The sequence below is a fragment of the Puntigrus tetrazona genome, chromosome 18 (assembly GCF_018831695.1).
Source record: "Puntigrus tetrazona isolate hp1 chromosome 18, ASM1883169v1, whole genome shotgun sequence".
Classification (NCBI taxonomy): domain Eukaryota; kingdom Metazoa; phylum Chordata; class Actinopteri; order Cypriniformes; family Cyprinidae; genus Puntigrus; species Puntigrus tetrazona.
The window spans coordinates 25,758,823-25,782,606 of NC_056716.1; the positions used below are offsets into that span (position 1 = coordinate 25,758,823).

The 23,784-nt window shown below is 38.9% G+C and overlaps 1 protein-coding gene across 1 annotated transcript; it reads left to right on the plus strand.

The window, feature by feature from the left end:
* The first annotated feature begins 13,312 nt into the window (after nt 1-13,312).
* n4bp1 (nedd4 binding protein 1) lies at nt 13,313-23,664 on the plus strand. Its single transcript, XM_043265011.1, has 7 exons — nt 13,313-13,824; nt 16,048-17,570; nt 20,559-20,689; nt 20,779-20,875; nt 21,383-21,490; nt 22,006-22,107; nt 22,218-23,664. Exons 1-7 carry the CDS (start codon nt 13,516-13,518, stop codon nt 22,522-22,524), a joined length of 2,577 nt encoding a protein of 858 aa, XP_043120946.1. The 5' UTR covers nt 13,313-13,515; the 3' UTR covers nt 22,525-23,664.
* Nucleotides 23,665-23,784: the final 120 nt, after the last annotated feature.

The window sequence follows — 23,784 nt, forward strand, 5'->3', positions numbered from 1 at the left end:
ATTACCAGATTTTCAAAGCTAGGTTTTTTTTTGTGTGTGTGTCCTCACCTGTAGCTTAGCCTCGTCTCAATCTCGCACGAACGACAGACAATTAGTGCCTTGTGTTTGTGTTCGCAATAATACATCAACAGGCTAAGGTGCACAGCTGTGAGAGAAGGATAACTGGGTTTTATTTTCAACTTGGTGACTCTGATGTGTGGCAGGGAGAGGAAGAGGAAATCGGTGTAATTATTCTCCGTGTGCAGGGGAGCCAGCTGGGGACCCCTTCAACAACATAGGCTAATTTATATCTGCGTGGCACTTTCCCGGTTTCTGACAGAGCCCCTCTCTGCTCTCCAGGCTCTCCTGACCGTGCTTCTGGGAGCCCTAGTGCAGCTAGTACACTGCTTATAGACTCCCTCCAATCTCTTGCTATTCTGCAGCACTGCGCTGTGAAGGAGCAAGTCATTATGGGAACGGGCGGATGGCTCAGATCGAGTGAGTCACTCTTGGTTCAAATGGACTGTTGCCTCATGAGACTGAACTTTTTAATGATTGACTTTCAAATGAGAGGTTACGCTGGTTTTTTGTTTTGGCAGTGTCTGATTTCTATTTTCTTTTTCTTTTTTTATACTTCAGCAATCATTCATGTGTTTAGCTGTTCATTTCGTGAAGAATTAACTTGATCTCTGTATGCGTAGGGATGTATAAGCATATTAGCATCCGTGTTATCCTTTATTTAAAAATTGTACTTCTGTGCATTATGGGTGTTGAAGTTCTTTTTGGCACAAGGGACTGCCACAAGTCACAAGACTTATCTTTTATCAGCAGTTCTAGCAGAATCTATTAGTGCCTTTCTGCTGCATAGATAGCCACGTTTTATTAAAAGCCCGTCTTGCCTGCAGTAAGTTACTGCTACTACTTAAAGGTTAATTTTCTTGCATTTCTTTCATATGATGTTGATGCGTGACATGTTTTATTTTTGTCATTTTATATAATACAAAATGAAAAGAAATTCTAGTTCTAGTTGTTAAAGGATTAGTTCACCCAAGAATGAAAATTCAGTCATCATTTACTCACCCTGGAGTAGTTCCAAATTTGTATACATTTTTGAACACAAAGGAATATATTTTAAAGAAATTTGTAACCAAGCTGTTTTGGGTCGCCATCGATTTCCATAGTATATTTTTCCTACTATGGAAGTCAATGGTGGCTAATCTATTTTATAGAGAAATACAGCACATTTCTGAATATGTATCTATTCTATCAATGTAGTTGGAGCGCAATATCAGTGAAGACTTCATTGAGAGATGCGAGCATTGTTGTGCTCACACCTTCACACTGTATAATTTTGTCATTCTTGTTTGTAGAAGAGGTCTAAAACTTTCTCCTGTCACCTGTATATATTTGCCTTAATGCTGTCATTTTCTGTTCTCTTAATTTAGGCATAGGAGGCATAGGTGGGTCTCTGCAGTCTCCAGAATTTGAAAAATGAATGCCTTTGACAAATAATTATATTATAATGTCACTACGAAACCTAATAACTGTAAAAACTCTGTCATCTACTACTATCTTATTAAGTTCAAATTGGCATCAGCATGGAGTACATACTGAGAGAATTGTCGTCTGAATATGGATTCTGAGCACGGTTTTATATTTTCTTTGCATGTGTACAGCAGCTGTTGATTTGATCTTCCCTTTCAGCAGCTAATTAGAGTCTTTTAGTTCCTGTGAGAAAAGGTCACTTTCTCCCTCTGCACAGATGCATTAACAAGCCAAGTATTAATACAATCACCTCCATGTACAGGTCAGACTAGAGCAGACAGCTCCTTCAGTTTAAAACAGCCTTTTCCCTCCGGCCTCTCCCCCCAATTTAACTCTCAATTAAACCGTCTCCACGCTTTTCGTCAGTGTGTGTATACTAGAGTCAGTGTTTTTTGTTCTTTGTCAGTGCAATTGCTAGCATGAAAAAAATTGATTTTAAGTTCAAAATGGTTCACGTGTGTCCTTCAGACCCTGTTTACACCTCGTAGTAACAATCATCCCAAATGCTGTGTGACCGGAATTTTTTTTCTTTCTAAATTTCAAGTCACTGTGTTGCTGCAATATGACAAAGCACAAAAGATGAAAACAAACCAAAGAAAAGATCTCATTTCATCTTCTTCTCCATCAGAACTCGCTTCATTCTCCAATCCTGACAGCTCAATTACAATCCTGAGTAACAGAGGAACTACTTAACCAGTCTGCAACTGTCCAGGACACACATTCATTGTGTTATCTTCTCTGTTCATTCAATTCATGCAAGCACCCACACAATTACACAAAGGGCTGTGCTATAGAGTTGTTGTTTTTCTACTGCTCTGGCTCATGCTGTTTTCGTCTTCCCAGCAGTATTGATTTGTCTTTGGTTTGTCTGTAGCAAGTACCTATTCTTGTCACAGAGACACTTAGGTGAACATCCCTTTAATTGCTTGCCATCTATTCTGAAATAAACACTGCCCCGGGGTCCTGTCGCCTTTGCATGGTGAGATTTAGTATGGAGAAAGGATGCAAGGTCGCTGTTTTTAAGGAATCAGGAGGGGAAGTATTTCTGCTTGCAAACAGAGTTTAATTTTCAAAAAAACCTGGTATTAAATATACTTACATATTGAAATAAACACATTCATATATATATAAATGCACGGTACAGTGGCTTCAGAAGGTAGTGAATAGGAAAGGAATAGTTCACCCAAAATATATTTACCCTCGGGCCATCCAAGGCATAGAGATTTAAGAAATTTAGCATTATATCACCATGCTCACCAATGGATCACCTGCAGTGAATGAGTCAGATCCACCTGATCCAAGTCCATCAATTAACATCTTGTGAAATTAAAAGATGAATGAATGTTACTGGCCAAAATGCATATGCATCTATAATACACAAGCATGCATCTTCCAGTGTAAAAGTCCATCCCCTGGATAGCCTGAAGGTTAGTAAATTTTCAAGTAATTTGAATTTTTGTGTGAACTATTCCTTTAAAAGGTTAGCTCACCCAAAAATGAAAATGTCATTATTACATAATTATTACATGATTACTAGCCCTCATGTCGTTCCAAACCCATAAGGCCTTTCATCTTCAGCAACACAAAAAGTATGTAATACAAGAAGTATGGTTGAGTAAATTGTTACATTTGCTTTCTATGCGGAAAAAAAAAAAAATCTCTTAGTGCTGCAAAACTGAAGTTGAGCCACTGATGTTTTACAGATGAATGTAGTTCATTTCTTGACCTGGATCATTTCACTTGGTACGGTGATTTCATCAAAAACTTAATTTGTGTTCCAAAGATGAACAGGGTTTGGAACAATATGAGGGTGAGTAATTAATGACAGAATTTTCATTTCAGGGTGAACTAACCCTTTAATGTAATTATTTATTTAAACCACACTGAAATGAATGAAAAAAAGTCGCTGTCTTTATAATATGTAGTCTTTTAATCATTTAAAGTCTTAAAAAATTTAAGTTCCAATATTGCTTTGGCTTTGAATGGAGCTTCTTTTGGTTGAGGGGGGAATTTACTCAGATTTAACTTCTTTTTTGAGTTATTATATTGAAACAATATCACAAACAAGGAAATAAATATTTTTAGGAGTAGAAAATGTATACTTGCACATGCTATTCTTTGGAGGAAAAGTCACTTTATAAATATTGAATACATCTTTATGTGTTTCCTCATGTGGAAAAGGATTATTGAATATTACCTTGTGTGTTTCCTCGCATGGAAAAGGATTTGCTGGCATTGGTGTTTTTATTACATCTCACCGGCGCCAGAATCTTTACACCTTTTGTGAGAGTTTTGGAGTGAATCAGGTTGAATGACAGCAGTGGCAAAATAAATCCGAAGCGTTTGAGCTGCAGAGAGGAAAATCTTTAAAACAAACATGGTAACCGCTAACAGACAAAGAGGGTGATTGAGTGAAGATGATGGAAAAGAGGTATGAAAAAAGAGAGAGAGAGGTGGATCAAAAGAGAGACGTGGAAGAACGAAATTAAATGATGAGATGAAAAGAGCTGCTCTGAGGGCTAACAAAAAGAAGAGTTTGGACATTTTTGAGAGAGTTTGATCCTGTTTGCTGACATCTGTTGTTTCAATAATATATTTGTAATATTTCACAGCTGTAAGTATCATTTTAGACATCTGAGGGAAGCATAAAGCGAGAATCATTGAACACTCAACTTGTTTCTCTGTGTACAAGCACAATGAAACCAAAATGTGAAAAGACTGCATAACTTGTATAACTATCCCTCATCCCACAGCCTCCTCCACCCGATGCAGGTGCAAGCAGCTTTATCATATTTCTCTCATCTGAATGTTTCTCTGGTTAATTTTTGAGAGCCTTGTTATATGTGTGATTACTGTTTAAACACTGGCGATAGAGTGGAAGTACACACACACACACACACACACACACACACACACACTAATACTGCAACTCGAATAATGCAAACTTGAGATATCTTTGATATATCAATCTCTTGGGGGCATGAGAATATGCATATTATAATAGCAGTGCTGTCTTCCACTGAAACCCCCCAGGTGCTTGGTTGTGGGTAACATCATTAATGGAGGAGCTGATGGAACAGATAAATGAAGTGGTTAATCTCTGTCAGATTATTTTTTTGCCCCCCACGTAGTCTGCCACCTCCTCAAAACCAGCACACATGCTTAAATGCTGAATATACAAGTTTCACTCTCAAACAAACAGTGCCAGTGGCTTATGAGAAGGCATTATTGCTTTGGCTTAGCTTAATCACAAAAATAATAATAATAATTATAATCAGAATCACATTGAACCAGCAAGAGGTTATTATTTAGTTATTATATAACTAAAACTATTTTAAATGTAACAGTAAAAGTAAATATTTAAAACGTTGACTTTTCCAGTGTCATTTTTCAAATTAATTTAGTCAAAATAAGTTTTAGTCAATGTAGAGCTGAAATAAAAATGTATAGAAAAATAATTATATATGTGTGTGTGTGTGTGTGTGTGTGTTAAAAATAACAAAAACAACTTAAATTTTAACTAAATTGAACAATAATATTAACACTAATAATACACTCAAAGTAGTTATTTGTGATTTGTGGCTAACCAATTTTATAGATAAATACAGTGTATTGTGTCATAATGTATGTCTTCCAAAGTAGTTGAATAGATAGATGTTGATATTTGGATTTTTTGACGTAACAAAGTAGTTAAATTAAAGTGTGTGAGTTGTTTTGTGTTCACATTAACTTCCCATTTTTTAATTCAGACTGAATCGCAAATGCAGCATGTGCCCAAATAATTGAGGTCAGATTTATCAAATCAACTGAACATAACAAAGCTGAACATATTAAATCATATTAAGGCATTACCCCCTCACCAAACTCACCTCACACATATAGGCGGGTTTCTTAAAATTCAATGAGCTCAGGGGAGGCACACAGATTGCTTCAACTTTACCTGCTGGTGTCACTGTTGGATAATGTTTCTTGAGAAAAATTAGTTTTAATGTTATATTTTGTAATATTGGAATTGTTTTCATTTTTTCCTTGGAGGAAACGCCCCTATTTAGAAAGACAGACAGATATCTGACACCTCTTCCACCATATGTAATAACTAGTACCTTAGCATCACATAAAATTCTAACAATGCTTCTCCGTGTTAAATTCCCCAGGGCACAATATAACTTCTATAGCCTCATATTATAGCGAGCTTCCATTAATTGTTAATAGCCGGTCAATAATCAGTCAGTTAAGTTAACTGCCCGTGGATGTGCAAGCGTATTTGTTTTCATAGATTATTAATTTACATCAGTGCAGAATTGCACACAGGTGTGCCATAAAGATCTCTCTCTCACAAACACGCACACAGTGTTCACACAGGTAAGAATGATCTGTGCGCCGCTGTTTATCCCTGAGCTCTCAGAGCTGAGAGAGCGGTCTATTTTTGTTGATTGCTGGGGAAAAAAGCAGACTATGTCCATCCAATCAAAGCCCTCCACGCTATCTGCCCGCCATGTTGAGGAGTTAAATGTCATGAATTCTTAATGCTTAATGAGCCCATCAACCCTTGAGTAAAAGTGCTCTGTAGTGCTTCTGCTAATTGGCTTCAGTGGCTGCTCTCCCATGCCAGGCTGGACCCTGAGAAGAGGAGGAAAGTGCAGGAGACGTAAAAACAGACAGTGTGTTTTGGGAACGGGGTCTGAGACGAGAGGGTTGGTCAGGTTGAGTGGACTGAAACGACTGTTCCTGGTATGAGTGACACAAATACACAAGCACATTTCCCTACCACTCTACTGCTCTTATATGCTAGCTAACCGTGGCACTTATTTGGGGGATTGTTGTTGTTGTTGTTGTTTCTTGGGTGTTGTTTTATTCTACTGATACGGAATTTTGAAATACTTGGCAAGCTACGAACAAAAATAAACTACTTCTATGTAAGTTACAATGTAAAGATAAAACATGTTTAGTGGGCTCTGTTTACACCTGGTATTAAGATGGATTTTTGTCAATTTAATTACAAGCGGTCAATACTAAAAGCAGGTGTAAATGGTGTGAAGCTTGCCCACTTTCCGCCAATTTTAGATGTAACCCAAAGCGCAATAGAGATTTCAAGATTTTATTTGTCACATACAATTTGTACAAGTACAGCTTGTAGTGAAATGTTATTCTGGTACATTCCAGGACTGTGCAACGAGAAAGAAGAAAATGTATAGACCACAATATTAGATCCAAAGGTTAAGGCAAAAATTGGTTAGCTGGTTAACGATTACAGTTTTTAATCTTGTTTAATTGCTTATGCTTAAAATTCAGTAACATGTTAATTTGCCCAGCCTTAGAAAAAAACATACATACATCCCATAGATCCTCCCCTTAAAGAATTCATGAGAGTGGTCAAAAGTGGACAAAAGAAACAGATTAAACTTGTTATTGACTGACCAAAATGCATCTTAATACAAGGTGTAAACGGGGCCAAAATAAAACATACTGTTATTGTCATTTAATCAGAACCATTTTCCTCGCACAAAAGCACTGATTTAAATAAAGTCTAAATAAGATTGACAGGCTGTCTGATAATCATATTGCTGAATCTGTTTGAATTTCCTGAAGAAAATTGAAAGCTGAGACTTTGTTTCATACAAAGTAACGTCTAGTCTCTGTGGGCCTTTGCCATTTTCCTCTTTATCCTGCGAAACAAATGGATACACTAGAATGAATCAAACATCATAATGTCGCATGAGCCGAATGTTTACTAGAATGAATAGGACATACATGAGAAAGACAACTGTTTAGGATAAAGCGATTCACTAGAATGACTTTCCAGCTAGGAGAAAGAGGATCTTTGAATGTGATTTGATTCACTAAAATGAATCAGACTTGACAGCGCTACATGGAAGGGTGCCTGCTGAGGTCATTTGCTCAGCTATTAGAAAAAAACGATGTATCATTGGGACACTAATACCACAACTTTTTTAAAAGAAAAAAAATCTTGTATTTTGAAAACCTAAAGCTGTACAGTTGCTACATTTATAGTAGTTAAACTTAATCCTCAACACTGTTTTTATAGCAAGCAATCGCTCTCTCAAAAGTACAGCTTAACTCAAAACCTGTCATGTGAAGTGGTGCAATATCCGTAAATGGACACACTGTAATTCTTTTTTGTTATTCATTTTTATTTATTCCATCCACCTGCGGTTCACAGAGGGGCACTTATTGCAGTGTCAGCTTTAACAAAGCCGTCCGCAATATGCAAAGCTACAGGGTGGAGTTAACATATCAAACGGCCAAAAACAAGTGGATGAATGTGAACCTACAATAAGCGAGTGGGAGTTTAGAGAAGAGGGATGGAGTGAAAAATAAAAAGGGGAGGAGGGAGGGCGTGTTGCGGTGGATAACATGAGGACTTTTACTTCTCATTCAGGCGACTCCCCTGAGCGCTCATTGACAAGTGTGCACCATCGCCGTCTCCCCTGCCGTCCGTGGCCAGCTTCCTCTAACCACTGCAATTGGCGTGAGAGGCGAGCAGGCACACACCGTCCTCCCCTCCCCTCCCTCACCTGCAAGCGCTGTGCCATTCCCAGCAACGCTACCAATTACCATCCAGCCCAGCTGCCAGGTCTAAATCTGTGGCTGAGGAGAAGAGGCATGTCTGCTGATTCAGCCCCTGCAGAGCTTTTACTCCCTGAGCACGGGATGCGGATTTTGCCACCACCGGAGGATGTCTGACTCCCTCAAGAGTGAGGATGCCGTTCACAAGCCTAACCTTCCCACGTCACCGTGACACCCACCTCAGGCTGTTTGCTCCTTCGTAAATATTAAAGCTAAGCATCGATCGGATCAAGATAATCATGTTGTGGATGCCGGGTTCTCAATTTTTGCTTTCATTGCTCCATGCAGCTTCAACCCCTAGCAGTTTTTGGTTGTGGTTTGCTGATGTTAGAAAAGTGTAAGGAAGCTGCTTTTGGGGGCTAATGTAGAGGTGCACATCATTAGGTGAAATCAGGGTGTCACTGTAGTGCAGTGTCACTTTCTGCATTCTCTGCTAGTGCGCTGCAATTCATTCTTTGCTTAATGTAAATGTCCCTGCAAGTTTGTCAGAGTCGCACTTAAGCTATTAGCTCATTTGGGAAGATATGGCATATTTGCCTCCTAACGATAAGAAAAATAAAGAAGAAAGATACAAAAAGGAGATAAAGATTAGAAAGAAAATTAACAGAACATATAGGATATTATTGAATATAATGCATTCTTCCTCAAAACCCATAAAATGACTAATGGCTTTTTACATGGAAATAGACAAATAACAGACAATTAAAACATTGTACAACATACATCTAAAATCCCTATACATTTCATCCCAAGAACATCAAAGGCAAAGGAAACGATGTCTTCAACCTAAATTTAAACAAGTAAACAACATTAAAAGATGATTCCACAATGCTTTGCCTAATTTCATTTCTTGAAGCAAAAGATGGGAGTTTTTTAAAGTTTAAAATAGCTCTCTATTACGCTTTCAAGTAGTGGCTTGCACAAAAAAATAAATCTATGCTAAATACTTCTATAAAAGTGCAACTGTAATCATGCATAATTGTTTAGGAAACTTTTTAAAGAAGTCAGAACATTTATGTGCACATTCATGTGTCAGTTGGTAATGGGGATGATACTATATTAATATTTGGCCTTGTGTTTCTTCACTGATTTAGGCTTGCATCTGATTAATACTGTTGTTGATGCATTTAAAAATTGCCAGTTGTCCTATACAGCTTGTCATGTTTGCGAATTTGCATATTGTTGGGCTCAATGTATGTCATTTTGGTTCTGTGCTTGGTTGCCACTTGATGTCCATTGTAAAATCAGAGTTTGAAAGACCAATTGAAGCAAAAGTAGTTGAAACTGAACCATAAGTGTTATATGAATTGCAAATGTCAAAAAAAACATCATCATCTGAAGGCCAGCTCCACAGCAGCTGGTACATATATTTCTCTCCAATAAGTGTTTACCAGGCTTAGCGCAATTTACTTTTTATCAACAAGTGTCCTGCTGGGCGAAGCAACCTAGTAAATTTTCTCTGGATTCTTATGAGCACTGTTCTTATACAGGATGCCGAGGAGCGCCTGAAAGACCCTATTTGTCTCCCTAATCTTACACGAAATAACATTTGCATTCAGCCAGCTGCCTGTAATAAAGGCTGGCAGTTATGAGGCCTGCTTCCATGCATTACCATTAATCACAATTAAATAGAGCTTAGCGCTTGTCACATGAATATTTACAGTGTGGCCGGGGCCATCTCGCACTGTAAATTCATAAATCATTTGGCCAGATTATGGAATTTATGGATGTTTTATTATTCATGATCTGTCTTTTATGTGGTGTTATATTTATTTCCCTCTCCACCGGACGGGCACGTTGAGCTGGGTTTAGTGGGCTGTCCATCACACCTGTCACACACACATCTGGGCTGTCACAGACACTCACCTACAGGGACAACACATTTGGGTATCTCTTGCTCTGGCTCTTGCACGCAAGTTTTCTGTCCACCACAGCATGTCGGAGAAGCAAATTTGATTTTTCTGCCGTAAAATTAGCCTGTGTGTGTTTGGCCGGCTCCTAAAATAATCGAATTTGTGCTCTGCAGTTTCATGTCGTCGAGAGCTCCCTCCAGAGGCCAGGCTCAAAACGTAGGACATGTGACAAGATGAATTCCACCGCATGGCATCACTTCCCCACTAGCTTTCCGTTTATATCCAACGAAAAGCAGCAGGTGGCTTTGCTGTGTATTCCTATAAGAGAGGCTGTGAAGTCACCATCCGCCCCCTCCTTTTCTCACTCACGTTGGGACAAGTTATGGAGAAAGCTAGCTGAAAATCTGAATAAAAGATTCGGCATCTGAAACTGTTAATTGAAAACCGCTCGTTTTTCATACTCACCTTTATTCTTGGAGTAACTGACACACTTATGGCAGAGATTTGCCTGAGCTTGATTCCCGTGATTAACGGCTGATTCAGCCGTTGACCTGCGCTGTGCACAGCTGTGGCCCGAGCCCAGCCAATCAGAGCTTAAGTGGACCATGTGTTCAGGGTCAAGACAGACCGGGCCCAACGGCCGTGAGGCCACCAGCTGCCTTCAGCTGGAGAACCAGAGAGAGAAAGTCTGTGTCCTTAATGGATGCCTTATAGCAGGTAATGCCTAGTTTACAATAGTGAATTTATAATCTTGCTGAACAAATCTTTTTGCTTTTTTGCTTTTTTTGTCATTCTAATTTATGTGTTCTGTATGCAAATGAGGAGGATTTTGGAAAGAAGATTTGGCAAATGTCCTGTTTTGTTATTGTGCAGACCCGCTGATGTGATTCATAATGTGCATAAGAAGCGTTACGGAGTAGAGTGTGTTTGTGTGTTCAGGAACCAACTGACTTGGCAGGGTGTCAAAAACATAACAGCAGTCCTATGTAATATTTCGCACGCAAACTGATCCATGCCATCTTCATCTCCAGTAGCAAGTTTTCCAATATTTCAGCTGCTTATGTGAATGTGGAGGACAGACATCATGGTTGTTGATATTACAGTCACTCCTGTCTCCCATTGGATGGACACACTTTCCTTCGCTGTACTGTTCAGCACTACATCTCTTCTCGGTGAACTTTAATAAAAACTGTATTCCCCTGATCTGTACGTCTGGACTCCAAATAATGAAACATATCGATCTGCGAAATGCATCTCGCTCGATAGTCACACTGCAGCTGGAAGGGAATAAAGGCAGACGTGGTCGAAAATGCAAGCGGACACAGAGAGAGAGAGTGCGCCATCTAGTGGTTATAAAACAAACACTCATGATTGGTGGATAAATTCAGCACCATGAAAGAAAAGCACATTTGAGTCTGTGAAAATCGTTTTTTACTTTGCTAAATTGTTTAGTAGAAATGTACCTTTATGGATATGCACCATATACATTTATTGAAAATATGGAAACGAAAGGAAGCGAAAGACAGGATAAGGAGGAGCTAGTATGGCATGTGTGGGTGTACTCACACGAGCTCACGTAACCGCTAGTGTGTGTGTGTGTGTGTGTGTGCGTGTTTCTGCGTCTGAATGCGAGCACTCTTTTGTGCTGTCTGAATATTTCTCATCTCTGCTCTCTGGAGAGAGTGCTCTGGCATGGCCCTTAGTGGATAACAGACTGTTGTCGTGAATGGGCTGTATAGCCACTGCCTCTGCTTGTGTAGCAAACTACCTCATGGCCTTGTACTCTTTACAACAGTCTACTTTTGTTCTAGTTCCTCTTCAGCCCATCCCTCCCCTCCCCACAGATGCAGTGCCCACACACTCGCTGTCCCTGAGCACTTGAAAGAAAAAAAAGTGCTTCTTTTGATGCACAAGTTTTAATTGTACCCTGAAATTCAGGTGTTCAAGTTTTATGCCAGTTCCGTGAACGAGTGTGCTATCACTTATGTAAATGCAGAGATTATGTAAATGTGGGTGGGATCACGCTGTAACTTTCAAGGTGTTACTAAAATGTATTATTTTGAAATAAAATTATGCATTTTGAAATAAGTCAAATCGCGAGATTGTGACATTTTAAGTCAACTCTGCGATAAACGTGTGAAACTGACATTAAATGAATATGTTTGCCATAATTGACTTCTGGTCATAATGGACTTTATCTCATAATTTTGACTTTATATGTTAAAATTTAAACTGCTTCAGTAATAATAAAATTTAAATTGAAAAAAACTATACATTTGACTCTACTTTTAAAACAGAGAATGTAGTCCTCCTTTCTAATATCCAGTAGGACCTTCAGGACTATGTGTTGTTATCCTTGGACACATTGACTACACATACATAAACATTTGCAGGGAATGAAGAGAGATTATAATATGGTCTCAGAACATTCCTTCCTCTGCTCAAGGCCACAAGACCATCAGGTGTTTTGATAGATAAAGACACTGCAGCTGCAAAAATTGTTATGAGAATCAAGGAAAAGACGTGAGGCAGAGAGCATCTAATGAAGCACAGAAGGAACAAATGCCAAAGGGATATTTTATAGAGTAAAAAGTTTTAATTACATGATAGTGTATAAAAATAATAAGTAGTATTTTATCATTTCATAATAAAATGTAAATAAAGTCTTTGAATTTGATCAAAAAGGAAGGTGAGGAGATATATATATATATATATATATATATATATATATATATATATATATATATATATATATATATAACTTAAGTCACATCCCATTTTTAATCCATATATGTATATATATCTGTGTGTGTGTGTGTGTGTGTGTGTAACATTTTTCCTATTCGTGATGGAAATAACAATTGATAATAATAAGAGCCATTATTAATTACAGAGTACCTATAATTGAGCTTAATAATAATCAGCTCATAGCTGCTGAAAATTCAGCTTTGCTATCACAGGAATTAATTACATGTTAAAATATACCGAAATAAAATAATAATAAATAATGATTCATAATATTACAGTTTTTCATAAATAAATTAAACCTTTGTGGGTATTAAAATGCTGTTTCAAAAACTTTTTAAAAGCATAATCATTCCAAACGTTTTGGCGGTACGGTGAAACATTTTAACTCATAAATGTAACTGTTTCTTGGATTTTGCCGCATCTGATCGCTTATCATGCTAACAAACATGATTTCACAATACTTTGTTATTTTCACTGTAGTGTGGTGCCGTTGCCATAAACAGCGGTTGCCCCAAGCAACAGACTCTTATCTGTAATCAAAAAAAAAAAAGTGATGACATCTCAGCAAACGTCGTCGTCTGTTGATGACGTGCGCGGGGTTTTCCGGGTGCGACGGATTGAGATGTAGGCTAGCAGGCTAACTGAGAGTAACGTCAAAACAGATACTACAGCGCTGTTGACTAACGTCAAGAGTCAGAGGGTGGGAAGTGAACATGAAGGGGGTAAACGATTCATTTTACAAGAGGTGTTTTTGAAAGTGAAGACGCCGTGATCTACACAGATTGATATAGCTAAAAATAAAATGTCAACAACGCGGCCCCTCCTCGGGATGAAGCGAATCACCGAGGTAACCTGCACAGAGCCGCCGGGAGGCAGGCAGTCCCCGACCGCCGGCAGAGCGCAGTCCGAGTCGCTCACCGTAGACGAGTTCACGGTACACGAGGACAAGCAGACAGAGCTCAGGTGTAGCAAGCCGAAGGTCGAACAGGTTTTCCAAGTGACGTTTACTATTATTGGGCTCTTGGATCACACAGGAGCCCACGGAAGTAAGGCTTCCAGGCAGATCTGGCTCCAGCTGAAGGGAAAAAAGGAGGACGTGTCTAAAGCAAAGGTAAACATGAAAGTAGATTGTATAAATGTTTATCTTAAACGATGTTGCTACTTGTTTTTGACTGTCAGAAGGGAAATTAATGACCTTAACGTAACTTAAATTGCAACGTAATAGCTGGAGGAAGCTGATGTCAGAGTCAACTTGGCCTGCTTCTGACAGCAGCATGTTTGTCTTTATTTGATATTTAAACAGGCATGTGGTAATCTGTAGACTCGTTTGTGTCTCAAAAATTATTTTTATTTAGCATACTAAAATAAATGTTATTTTTAAACAACTTCACAACATTCATTTAACATGATGATATTTGGAAAGAATACTGTACTTTTGGAGGGGGTTTTGTATGTGGTCGAGTGGGTATGTGTATGTTTGTTTGCTTGTTTGTTTGTTTTGGTCAAGTTTGTCTTATAGCAATGGACAGCCTAGAGAGTACAGAGCACTCTGAAACTTGTCACTCTGCTCCATTCACATATGCTGATCCAGACCAGTTTCAAGTTTATATCTTTCTTTTTTGATAGGCGGTGTGTGATGCTAGGTCGAGAAGATAAACAGTTACAATTTGGCCAGTTTTTCTCTTAAATATTAGTATTATTTTAAATAATATCAAAGTTAATTCATATTTTCCTTGTTTATAGTAGAAATGCTTTTAATAGATCATACTCCCAATCATGGCTGTGTTTCGTACCTGTGAATCACACTGGCCAAATTATGAAATTATGTCATTTGGGAGTAACTGTCACCAAACTGCATACATTCATTATAGCCAATGTGAAAGGATTTTTTCTGTGGATTATATGTCTCAGCAGACAGAAACACATTAGTAAGCTTTCACACACATTTACAGATGATCCAACACTGTACATTTTGACATAGATGTTTCCCGTTAAAGTGGTTTCGAAAAAATTAAGTTACAGAGACCGCAACAAAAGACGTGGTTTTTCACTGAATGTGTGGCGTCACCACCTATTTCTGACATGCCATTGTTTGCAATTCTACTCAGATCAAATAAGGAAATTATAGCCATCAGTGCCAGTAAACCTGGAATATCCTTATTGTTAAGCCATGAAACGGAAACCATTCTGTGGATGTGTTTCACCACCACGTTCACTTCCTCTGTCAAAATATTTTGAATATTTCTAATACTTTTTCACAGGTATAAATATTATAACCACAATAGTGTCAAGGAATTTTCTTTGAAATAACATTTGATCTCTTGTCTCCACATCTCAATGACTTTTAAATATCCTTTTCCATTTGAATTCAAATAACAGATATAAACTGATATCTGCTTCTCATCCAAACTGTGTCATGAATTTTCTCATGAGGCTTTGTCAGAGATCTGATTGCTTAGTCAGGAGAAGACGGGAGGCCCCTAGTGTATTTCACTTTCGGTTTTAGTTACTACTCCGAGTAGTGGCTTTTGACCTGCTGTCATTACTGGTACTGTATATGAGTATTTCATTTACCGTAACTTGCTCGCGGAGATCAAAGAAATAAAAAGTTCAGCAAAAATGTGACAGAATAGTCCACCCCAAGGGGTTCCTGTATTGTTGTTTCATTCAAACTAGTAGACTTACCCACTCACCCAAATCCACTCAATCATGCAAATATATTGTCTTTTAAATTAAAGAAATTCCAAAGAAGCACAGTTCTCCACATAGTTTGTTAGAAAAAAAGTTTCCTTTTTTTTATATAGTGTTTTTAGGTTTTAGAGCTGGACATATATATATATATATATATATATATATATATATATATATATATATATATATATATATAATATACATTACAATTAATAATGTAGAAACTATTTAGAATATCGTATTAATAAGTAGTCAGACAATACATTTAAAAGTATTTATTTTGAGTAAATTCTGGAACATCGCATAATGTAAAACTTACTAGCTCTGTGTAACTACATTTGGGTGCGGCGTCATGCTTGCTTACTTGGCTATGCATTCACACTTTCATCGATATGATAATGGGCATGTGGAATCTCCCTAGAAAGATGATGTAGCTCTTGGTCATTTGGCCCTTCTGAGACAATTCATATGCGCATTGTAGTTTAAAATAATGAAACCAGTTTGACTTGTTTTTCTTCTGAGAATTATTATTCTAGAGTGGTATGCTTCTGTTGTCACGTTTATCTGCTCCTTCTAGAAGTGAAATTTTCTGTCTTTCACAATGTATGTGTTGTAATCCATTCCTGCTGTGATTGTTTTGCAGGAGTATGTGAAAGGCCTGTGTGACCCAGAGCTTCAGAAGGAAGAATGGTACCCAGTGGACATGCACTGCATTTTTGCTGGTGCTCGTGGACTATTTTTAGACCGGCTGCTTAGAGACACAAGTGCAGAGGTCCAGGTACTGGAACCGGGTCGTCTGAAGTTGAGCGGGTGCGCAGAGGCCGTTGTCATGGCCCAAAGTCGTGTTCAACAGTTTGTTGCCCTCTTTCAGGAGAAGCGAAGCTTGCCAGCTGACAGAGAACCCTTAGTTAAGCGCACCTTTAAGAATTTTGTGGAGGACCGAGCTGATAAATATGCCATGGAACTGCTTTTGCTGCCCAGTGCCCTCAAAGAGGAACTTTTGGGCTTGGCCCAAAGCCCCACACAGCCTTTAATTAGCATAGACCTTGAGCAGGACCGCTCCCAGACTAGCACACCTGTAACAGACCTCTCAAACCGTATCCTGGACACCACTTTTGAGGACAAAACCGCAGGTCCTACGTCCACTCCTGATGTTATGCCCGGTCTAAACGGTCGACCTTGCAACAAGCGGCGGTCTTCTGAAAGTGAGCAGAGGGACACTAAGAGGCAATACTCATTGGAGAGGAGAGAAGAGGAGCAGTTGGAAGAGCGACAGCGAGAGCCATGCCAAACTTGGACAGTTACGTCTGCAAAAGGAGCGCTGGCTGGTAGTGAATTGACAAATGAAAGTGAGGCAGTGAGTCCTGAGACTAACTTACGCTGTCTTGTTAACTTCTTCCGAACCATGGGCTACCAGCAGGAGGTTGTTGAGAGGGTGGTTCGTGAGACCGGGCAGACAGAGGACACGTTTTTGCTTCTAGAACGAATTGTGGAAGAGACTCAGAAGGGTCAGGGAGCACAGCGCACTTCTCGCACGCCCGACCCATCACCCTGTGCAAATGCCTCGTCCACCTCTACCTCCATCAGACTCAAAGAGAAGGAACGGACACAGACGAGAGCTCTCACAGAGATAAAGTGCAAAGAAAACATTAGACCTCCTAGCACTAACGGCATAGGTCAGAAGAACCAGATAAGCAGCATGCCACTAGCTTCTACCACTCTTAAAAGAAACAATGGTGCACAGACTGATGTGTGTGAAGTGATTATCATCGATGACGATGATAATGACTTCACAGAGATAGAGAGGAAACCCAGAATTTCTGCACTCGATTTGAAATCTGAGTCCCGGTTTGATTACTTGCCCCGTGGTAGCTCTCAAACAATGGTTCCAGTACGGATGGAGAGTGTGACCAATCTCCGCAGCTCGTCTCAAGGCCCACCTCTCCGGAGCACCGACACACGACCAGGATGCTCTTACCAGACGCTTCCTGGACGGGCACCTTTACCTCGCCCTGAGGCACATAGCACCTCTAAACCAGCACCCCTCACCGGCATTTCTCGTTTCCAGCAATCCCTGAGAACCCCCTACCGACTAGTTCTACAAAATGAACCAGGCTGCCCAGATCTGCGGCACATCATCATCGATGGGAGCAATGTGGCAATGGCGTAAGTCTCCATGAGATTGTGTAATTTTGGGGGACAGTGACAGTTTGTGAACTTAAAAACCGTAAACTTAGTGTACATTTTAAATTTGGAATCAACTGTAAAACATTTGCTCAGATGTTTGTTCCTATCTGAAGCATAGAAGAATTCATGTTAGTTGCTGAAAGGCATAGGCAGTCTGCAGATTTTGTGCAGTTGGAGTTGACAGATTTCGACAGGTTTGCGAATATCAGTTGTTTAATATTTTGCTTTATTCAGACCTTCAAATTGTTAAGAACAATTTGAAAGTCATTGCTGAAAGTAGTTGAAAAGTACTGGTCCTTAACCGTTTAGTTCACAGTGGCCCAGTTTGACTTGGTAAACATATCCTAAGTCAGCAAGTGTATGATGCATGATGTTTTAAAAACTGTGCAGATTTTAGTTGTGTAGCGTGTTCCATCCTCTAGTTCTTTCTGGTTCATTCTTTAAAATTTCTCTTTTTATGTTCTTTTGGAGAATGAAAATCATGATGATGTCCTCAGTATTGTATGCATTCTGTATTCGATTAATGCCTGTACTATGAAACCATTGTAAAGGACAGGTGTGATTGATGCTTTTTTTGGAGACAGTTTGAGGGGTGTGAAAATGTTGGTGTTGTTGAGTACCCATAAAGGTTAAATTAAGTCACTTCCAGTAAGCCTTGAGAGTGTGTGTGTGTGTGTGTGTGTGTGTGTGTAGTATGCAAGTGTTTGTGTTTGAAAACCTAAAACCAGGTGCAACCCCCTTTTTCCTTTCTTCATAACAGTATCTGTCTTTCTCACTAACACCCCCTTCCTCTCTCCCTCCCACGTTAAAGGTAACCTCTTTTGTGGGTCTCTCCCCTTGTCAGGCCCCTATTTTGCCCTTTACATGACTTACCGGAGGTGACTGCACTTCTTAGAAGTACTGGTATGGAAACTGAGGTGTTATACAGGGTTAAAGAAAAGAGCATCTTTTTAGACCCCTACAAGTGAAATCTAATTGAAGAGAAAAAGGTATATTGTGGGATACGGTGTCAGGTGGGATTTTTATTAATATCGTAAGACCATTACCTCAACAAAATACATGGGCATATACTAGAAAGATCTGAAACATATTGTATTATTGAAACTAAAGGGGTAATGATTGTCCTTAGCTACTTAAGAAAAGTCATTTGGAAAGGTAAGGACTGCTCTTTGCAGATTGCTCATACCTCAACTAATTAAACCTTATTATCCGTGCAGAGCAGCGAACAGTCAGTCTATCACATGTTCAGCCAGTCTTGAAGGCAACAGCTCACACAGGGTTTCTTGTGGCTGATTTGTATGCTTGCATGATATTTGAGATCTTGAATCCTCAGGTGAAATATTGTTGCCATAGCAGCTCAAATACGCAGTTACCAAGAATCGCTGCCACAGCAGTTAAGAAGGATGTCAATATCTTGCAGTTGAAGATGAAAGTCAAAGGGAAGGAGAGGTCAAAGGCCACAGACTGAAACTGGTGCAGCGTATGTAGAGTTCCTGATCCTTCAGTAATGATGTCGCTTTGGCCTGGCACGTATCCAGGATGTTGTTACAGTTTCATTTCTCATTTCACTTTTCTCAGGTTAGATTTGTTTTGAAAAGAAAGGTTCCTTACGCTATGCTTTGACAACAAGCCGATTGAATTTGATCATTCACATTGGCACATTCAGTGTTGCGCACGGTGCAATGGCGATTATGCCCAGTCTAGTCACATAGTCAGTCTGTTCTGACACAGAATACTACAGTCATTTTGGACAAAAGGCTACCTTTTACAGCTCAATTTTTGAAGTCTCTTGCCTGTCCTGTCGGTGCAAGATAATCAGGTCAGAGTCTACAGTCACTGGATACGATCTTCATATGGATGAGTTACAGGTGAACCACATGGGTTTTTATTTGGTGGTTTTTTTTTTTTTTTTTTGGTCAGAAATACAAGGGAGAAATGAAAGGTTTTTTTGCATATTTAGCAATTTACATTTCCAGACTGGGAAAGTTATCTGACTTTTTACGTCAGCGGTCGTTGATTTAGTAACACTTCCTGTTTAAAATAACTTTCTCTTGTAGAGGGAACTTCCCCGTGACCCCTCTGTGGTTCCGTTTGTGTGTCTCTTTGTGGACTGGGTAGGGGGGGGGGAGTTGACGGCTGCACATCTGTATACATATCTTTTTGTCTAAGCATTCTGAATGGATGGAGATGTGTGTCTATTTTTGTACCCTTTTACGTCAGTTGTGTCTAATCGAGAATTGGCGAGGTAAAAGGAAGTAAATTGCTAACCACTGTTCTCAAACGCATTTACATATGTACTTATCTCTCTATCATTGGTATCAGATGCATTGTGAAATTGAATGCAGAACTGTTTCCTGATCAAGCAATTTGATATTCAGTAGGGAACTTTTGTCTTTGGTTATTTAATCAGGCCTCTAGCTGAATTTAACATGTTTGAATGAGAAAGTATTATACCTCTGGTTCATTTTACTGCAATATATTGGGAATGTGTTTACTGCAATATAAGGGAATATATTGCATACTGCCTAGAATTTAGAAAGATTGTAAAAACAGAATGCAATGATAAATGTTTTAAAAACAGCAGTGTTAACACCATTTTCAAATGACCTTACTACATTTAATTTAGAAACTGGCATCCATTTATCATCTTCGTAATGTAGAATTTTTTATTTTAGAAAGAGTCTAGAATGAGTTTAAAAAACAACAACTAGTGGTTTATTTATGGCTGCACATCCATAAGTGGAAAGTCAAGTGGAAACATTGTGTTGCATTGTGGGTTACAGTATCCCACTCAGTGCACTACATATTAACAGAAGCTGTAGGTCCTCCAAACCTTTCCTGTAAATAGAAAATGGTCATACAGTACACAGCATATGTCTAGATATTTTTAAAATTGTATTTGTAGTTTGATTAGTAATGTATTCCAACCTTGTTGTGACCATTTACCTCCCAATTTGCTGTCACTAGGCATGGACTCCATCGAATCTTTTCTTGTCGTGGGATCGCCATCGCTGTAGAGGCCTTCTGGCGCAGAGGGCACAGAGAAATCACCGTCTTCGTTCCTCAGTGGAGACAGAAAAAGGACCCTAACATCACTGGTAGGAGCTCAGTTTCCTTCTGTAGTTAGTTGAGCAATATAGATTTCAATATAGAGTCAAAATGTGATATATTACATATATTGTTACAGAACAGCACTTTTTGAATCAGCTGGAAAACCTGCGACTTCTATCTTTCACTCCGTCTAGAGAAGTGTGTGGACAGAGAATTTCCTCCCATGATGACAGGTACAAGTTCCAGCTGCTAAAAAAGCAGTCTAGAATTTCTTTCTGTCTGTTCCTCAGCACATTACTAGACAAGATAGTATTTGGCTTGTGGCTTGGTGTATTAGTTTTTAATGATGTTTCTGGAAACCATATAAATGTATTCTGTCTATAAAAGATGTTTACACACAAATAGGGACGGGACATTGGGAAAAATGGGAAACGTGTCATTTCCCATGCACAAATCACATAAATTTGATGTAAAAATATGCACACTGCATATTGTCTTTTGTATCAGCACAGACATGTATTTACAGTGTGTGTCATCTATTTTCCTATCTGGATGCCAATGTGAATATGCAAATAATATGCAGATGGGGTCAGGCATAATAAAAACAGGTGGCGTGTTTATTAACAGCAAGTGGATAGAATTGGAAAATCGGACAATGTTGAGGGCAAAATCTGCTTAGTTTTTTATACATGCCCTAGGTTTTTGTCTGTGCCCTGTTTGATTTATGACATTCTTCACAGATTCCTGCTTCATTTGGCTGAGAAGACAGGAGGGGTCATTGTCACCAATGACAACCTGAGGGACTTTGTGAGCCAGTCAGAAGCATGGAGATGGATTATTCAGGAGAGGTAAGAAAAACAAGATGTCCAGAAGACCAGCAATAAATATATATATTTTATTTTTTTTTAATTTTTTAATGTTAATAACACGCTAGCATTTTAAAGTTTGGAATACTGACAGTGAAGACATTTAAAATGTATGTGGAGAATTCAGATGCAAAAGCCACCAAATGCTGTCTAAAATGCTGTCTAAAATGTTTCAATGTCACATGAAACCTTCAGAAATCATATTTATATGCTGATTTGCTGTTTGAGAATTTTTTTATTTGTATTATTATTAATATTAATAAAGCAGTATAACTCACATTTTGAAATTTAATGTAGGTGTAAAAATATAAAACGGTTGCTTTAAACTGTAATAACATTTATTAATTGAATAATATTTTGATCGAGGAAGTGCAGTCTTTGGAGTCTAAAACAATAATATATCTCACTGACAGCAAATATTTAAATTGTAGTAGTGTGTTTTAGTGGTAGTGTTTTGTGCTCTCAGTTAACATTTGTTAATTGTATGGATTTTTCAGACTCTTACAGTTCACCTTTGTTGAAGATCATTTCATGATCCCAGATGACCCACTTGGAAAGAATGGACCTCATCTAGATGAGTTTCTATTTAAAGACCGCCGGTGAGTTCATAATTACATATTGTTTTTGTTTAAAATAATACTCAGCAGTGGTTATCACACATTTCTAGTCTCGGCAGCTTTACCCTCATAACTTTTCTGTCCTCTCACAGAGGTAGTCCCATAATGGCCCCACCGAGGACAGACATTCGGGCAACCCCGTCAGTATACGCTTCATCGGCCCAGTCCACAGCACACCCCTCTTCCCCTTCCCACTGGCCACACTCTGGACCTCCAGACTGGCATCTTCCTCGTCCTTCCCCTTCTCCACCTCCACAGCGGTCACCATCAGAAACCACAGAGCTCAAAAGGAAGTTATACGACATCTTTCCTGACCAAAAGCAGCGCATCGACCGTATCCTCAGCGACAACCCATATATGAGGGACCTGAATGCTCTGTCTGGCCTTTTGCTGGGCTGACACACTTTTACACTCAAGATCGCAGTTTCCACAGTTGTGCATGGAGGTTACAGGGCTTTTTGTATTATTAAAGAATACCATGATGGAAAAGCGCTGCTATGAGCTTTTGTTTGTTCAAGGGACTTTGTTTAAGCATTTATTTTTTCCATCATCTAATTTAGATTCTAATATCCATAGCCCTCCGATTGACTGCAAGCACAAAAACCTAAGTTATAAGTTGTTTAAACGCTTTGAATATACGGGAATGTACAGTCCAAAATGGCATATATTTGATGTAAATATTTGTGAAAAAAAAAATTTCTTTCCTATAAGTTATCCATTCAGAAATCTTTATTGTAAAAGGTGTTTCAGTTACACCGTGGTTCTAAACCAGCTTTGCTTTAATTACTGCTGAAGGACACTTTTGATTTGCAGGTTTTGATATGGTCGTGCTTTGTCATTTCTGTTTTTGTAAATATTGACATTATTGAGCCAAATGAGTACTAGTTTCCAGTCACTCAAAGTGCCCTACTGAAGTGCCCTATCATCTGTTTGCAGCATAAAATTGCTCATTTCCTGTTAACTAATTTTAGTTCCTGTTAACTTTGATGAAGGTGACAAAATGGTATGCTGTTTCTAGGAATCCCTGGAGACCCCCGTATCACCCAGAGACTGTATGAAACAGATGGTTAAAAAAGTTCCCAGATTACTCAGTGAACTGGCACGTCCCTTTTTCTGCCCTGTTGTGCAAGCCACCATCTTTAAATAGCCAACCGGAAACCAGAGCCGTCACTGATGTAAACCTTTGTCCCAGTTACAACCATCAGAGGGTGCTGTGGGATTGCCAGCCTCATTATGTAACAGAAGACATGAACAAAATGCAATGCATAGTTGAAATTGTTTTCTGTTAGAGCATCTTATTGCCACTCAAGTGAATTTTCACTGTTACGGTTACTGCATCGGCCTCTCTCTGTCTCTGAAATGTGTTTAGCGTTGGACATTGTGAATTGGTATTCAATTTTGAGAATGAAAATGCATAGGCGTTAAACCCATGAAAGAGTCACAGACTCTGCAGGCACTGTGGGTATCTCACAGTATAGCTGCTGAAAACCTTTTGCTTTTTCTGGAAGGCAGTGTTAATAAAAGCCAGTTATGTGTTTATCAGGACTACTGTGGTCTGTGCTTAGTTTTGGTCTCATTTTGACGCATCAAACAAAGTTCGAATGAACCGTGGTTTCTGTAAGTCATAAAAAGGTCTTTAAAAGGCCTCATCACAAATTA

What these genes read in the sequence shown, in the direction of transcription:
- n4bp1 (XM_043265011.1), top strand. Translation starts at nt 13,516, where the DNA reads ATGTCAACAACGCGGCCCCTCCTCGGGATGAAGCGAATCACCGAGGTA. An exon ending in AAAGGACCCTAACATCACTG is followed by an intron (nt 20,690 to 20,778) that starts GTAGGAGCTCAG and finishes ATATTGTTACAG; the next exon opens with AACAGCACTTTTTGAATCAG. An exon ending in TTTCTATTTAAAGACCGCCG is followed by an intron (nt 22,108 to 22,217) that starts GTGAGTTCATAA and finishes GTCCTCTCACAG; the next exon opens with AGGTAGTCCCATAATGGCCC.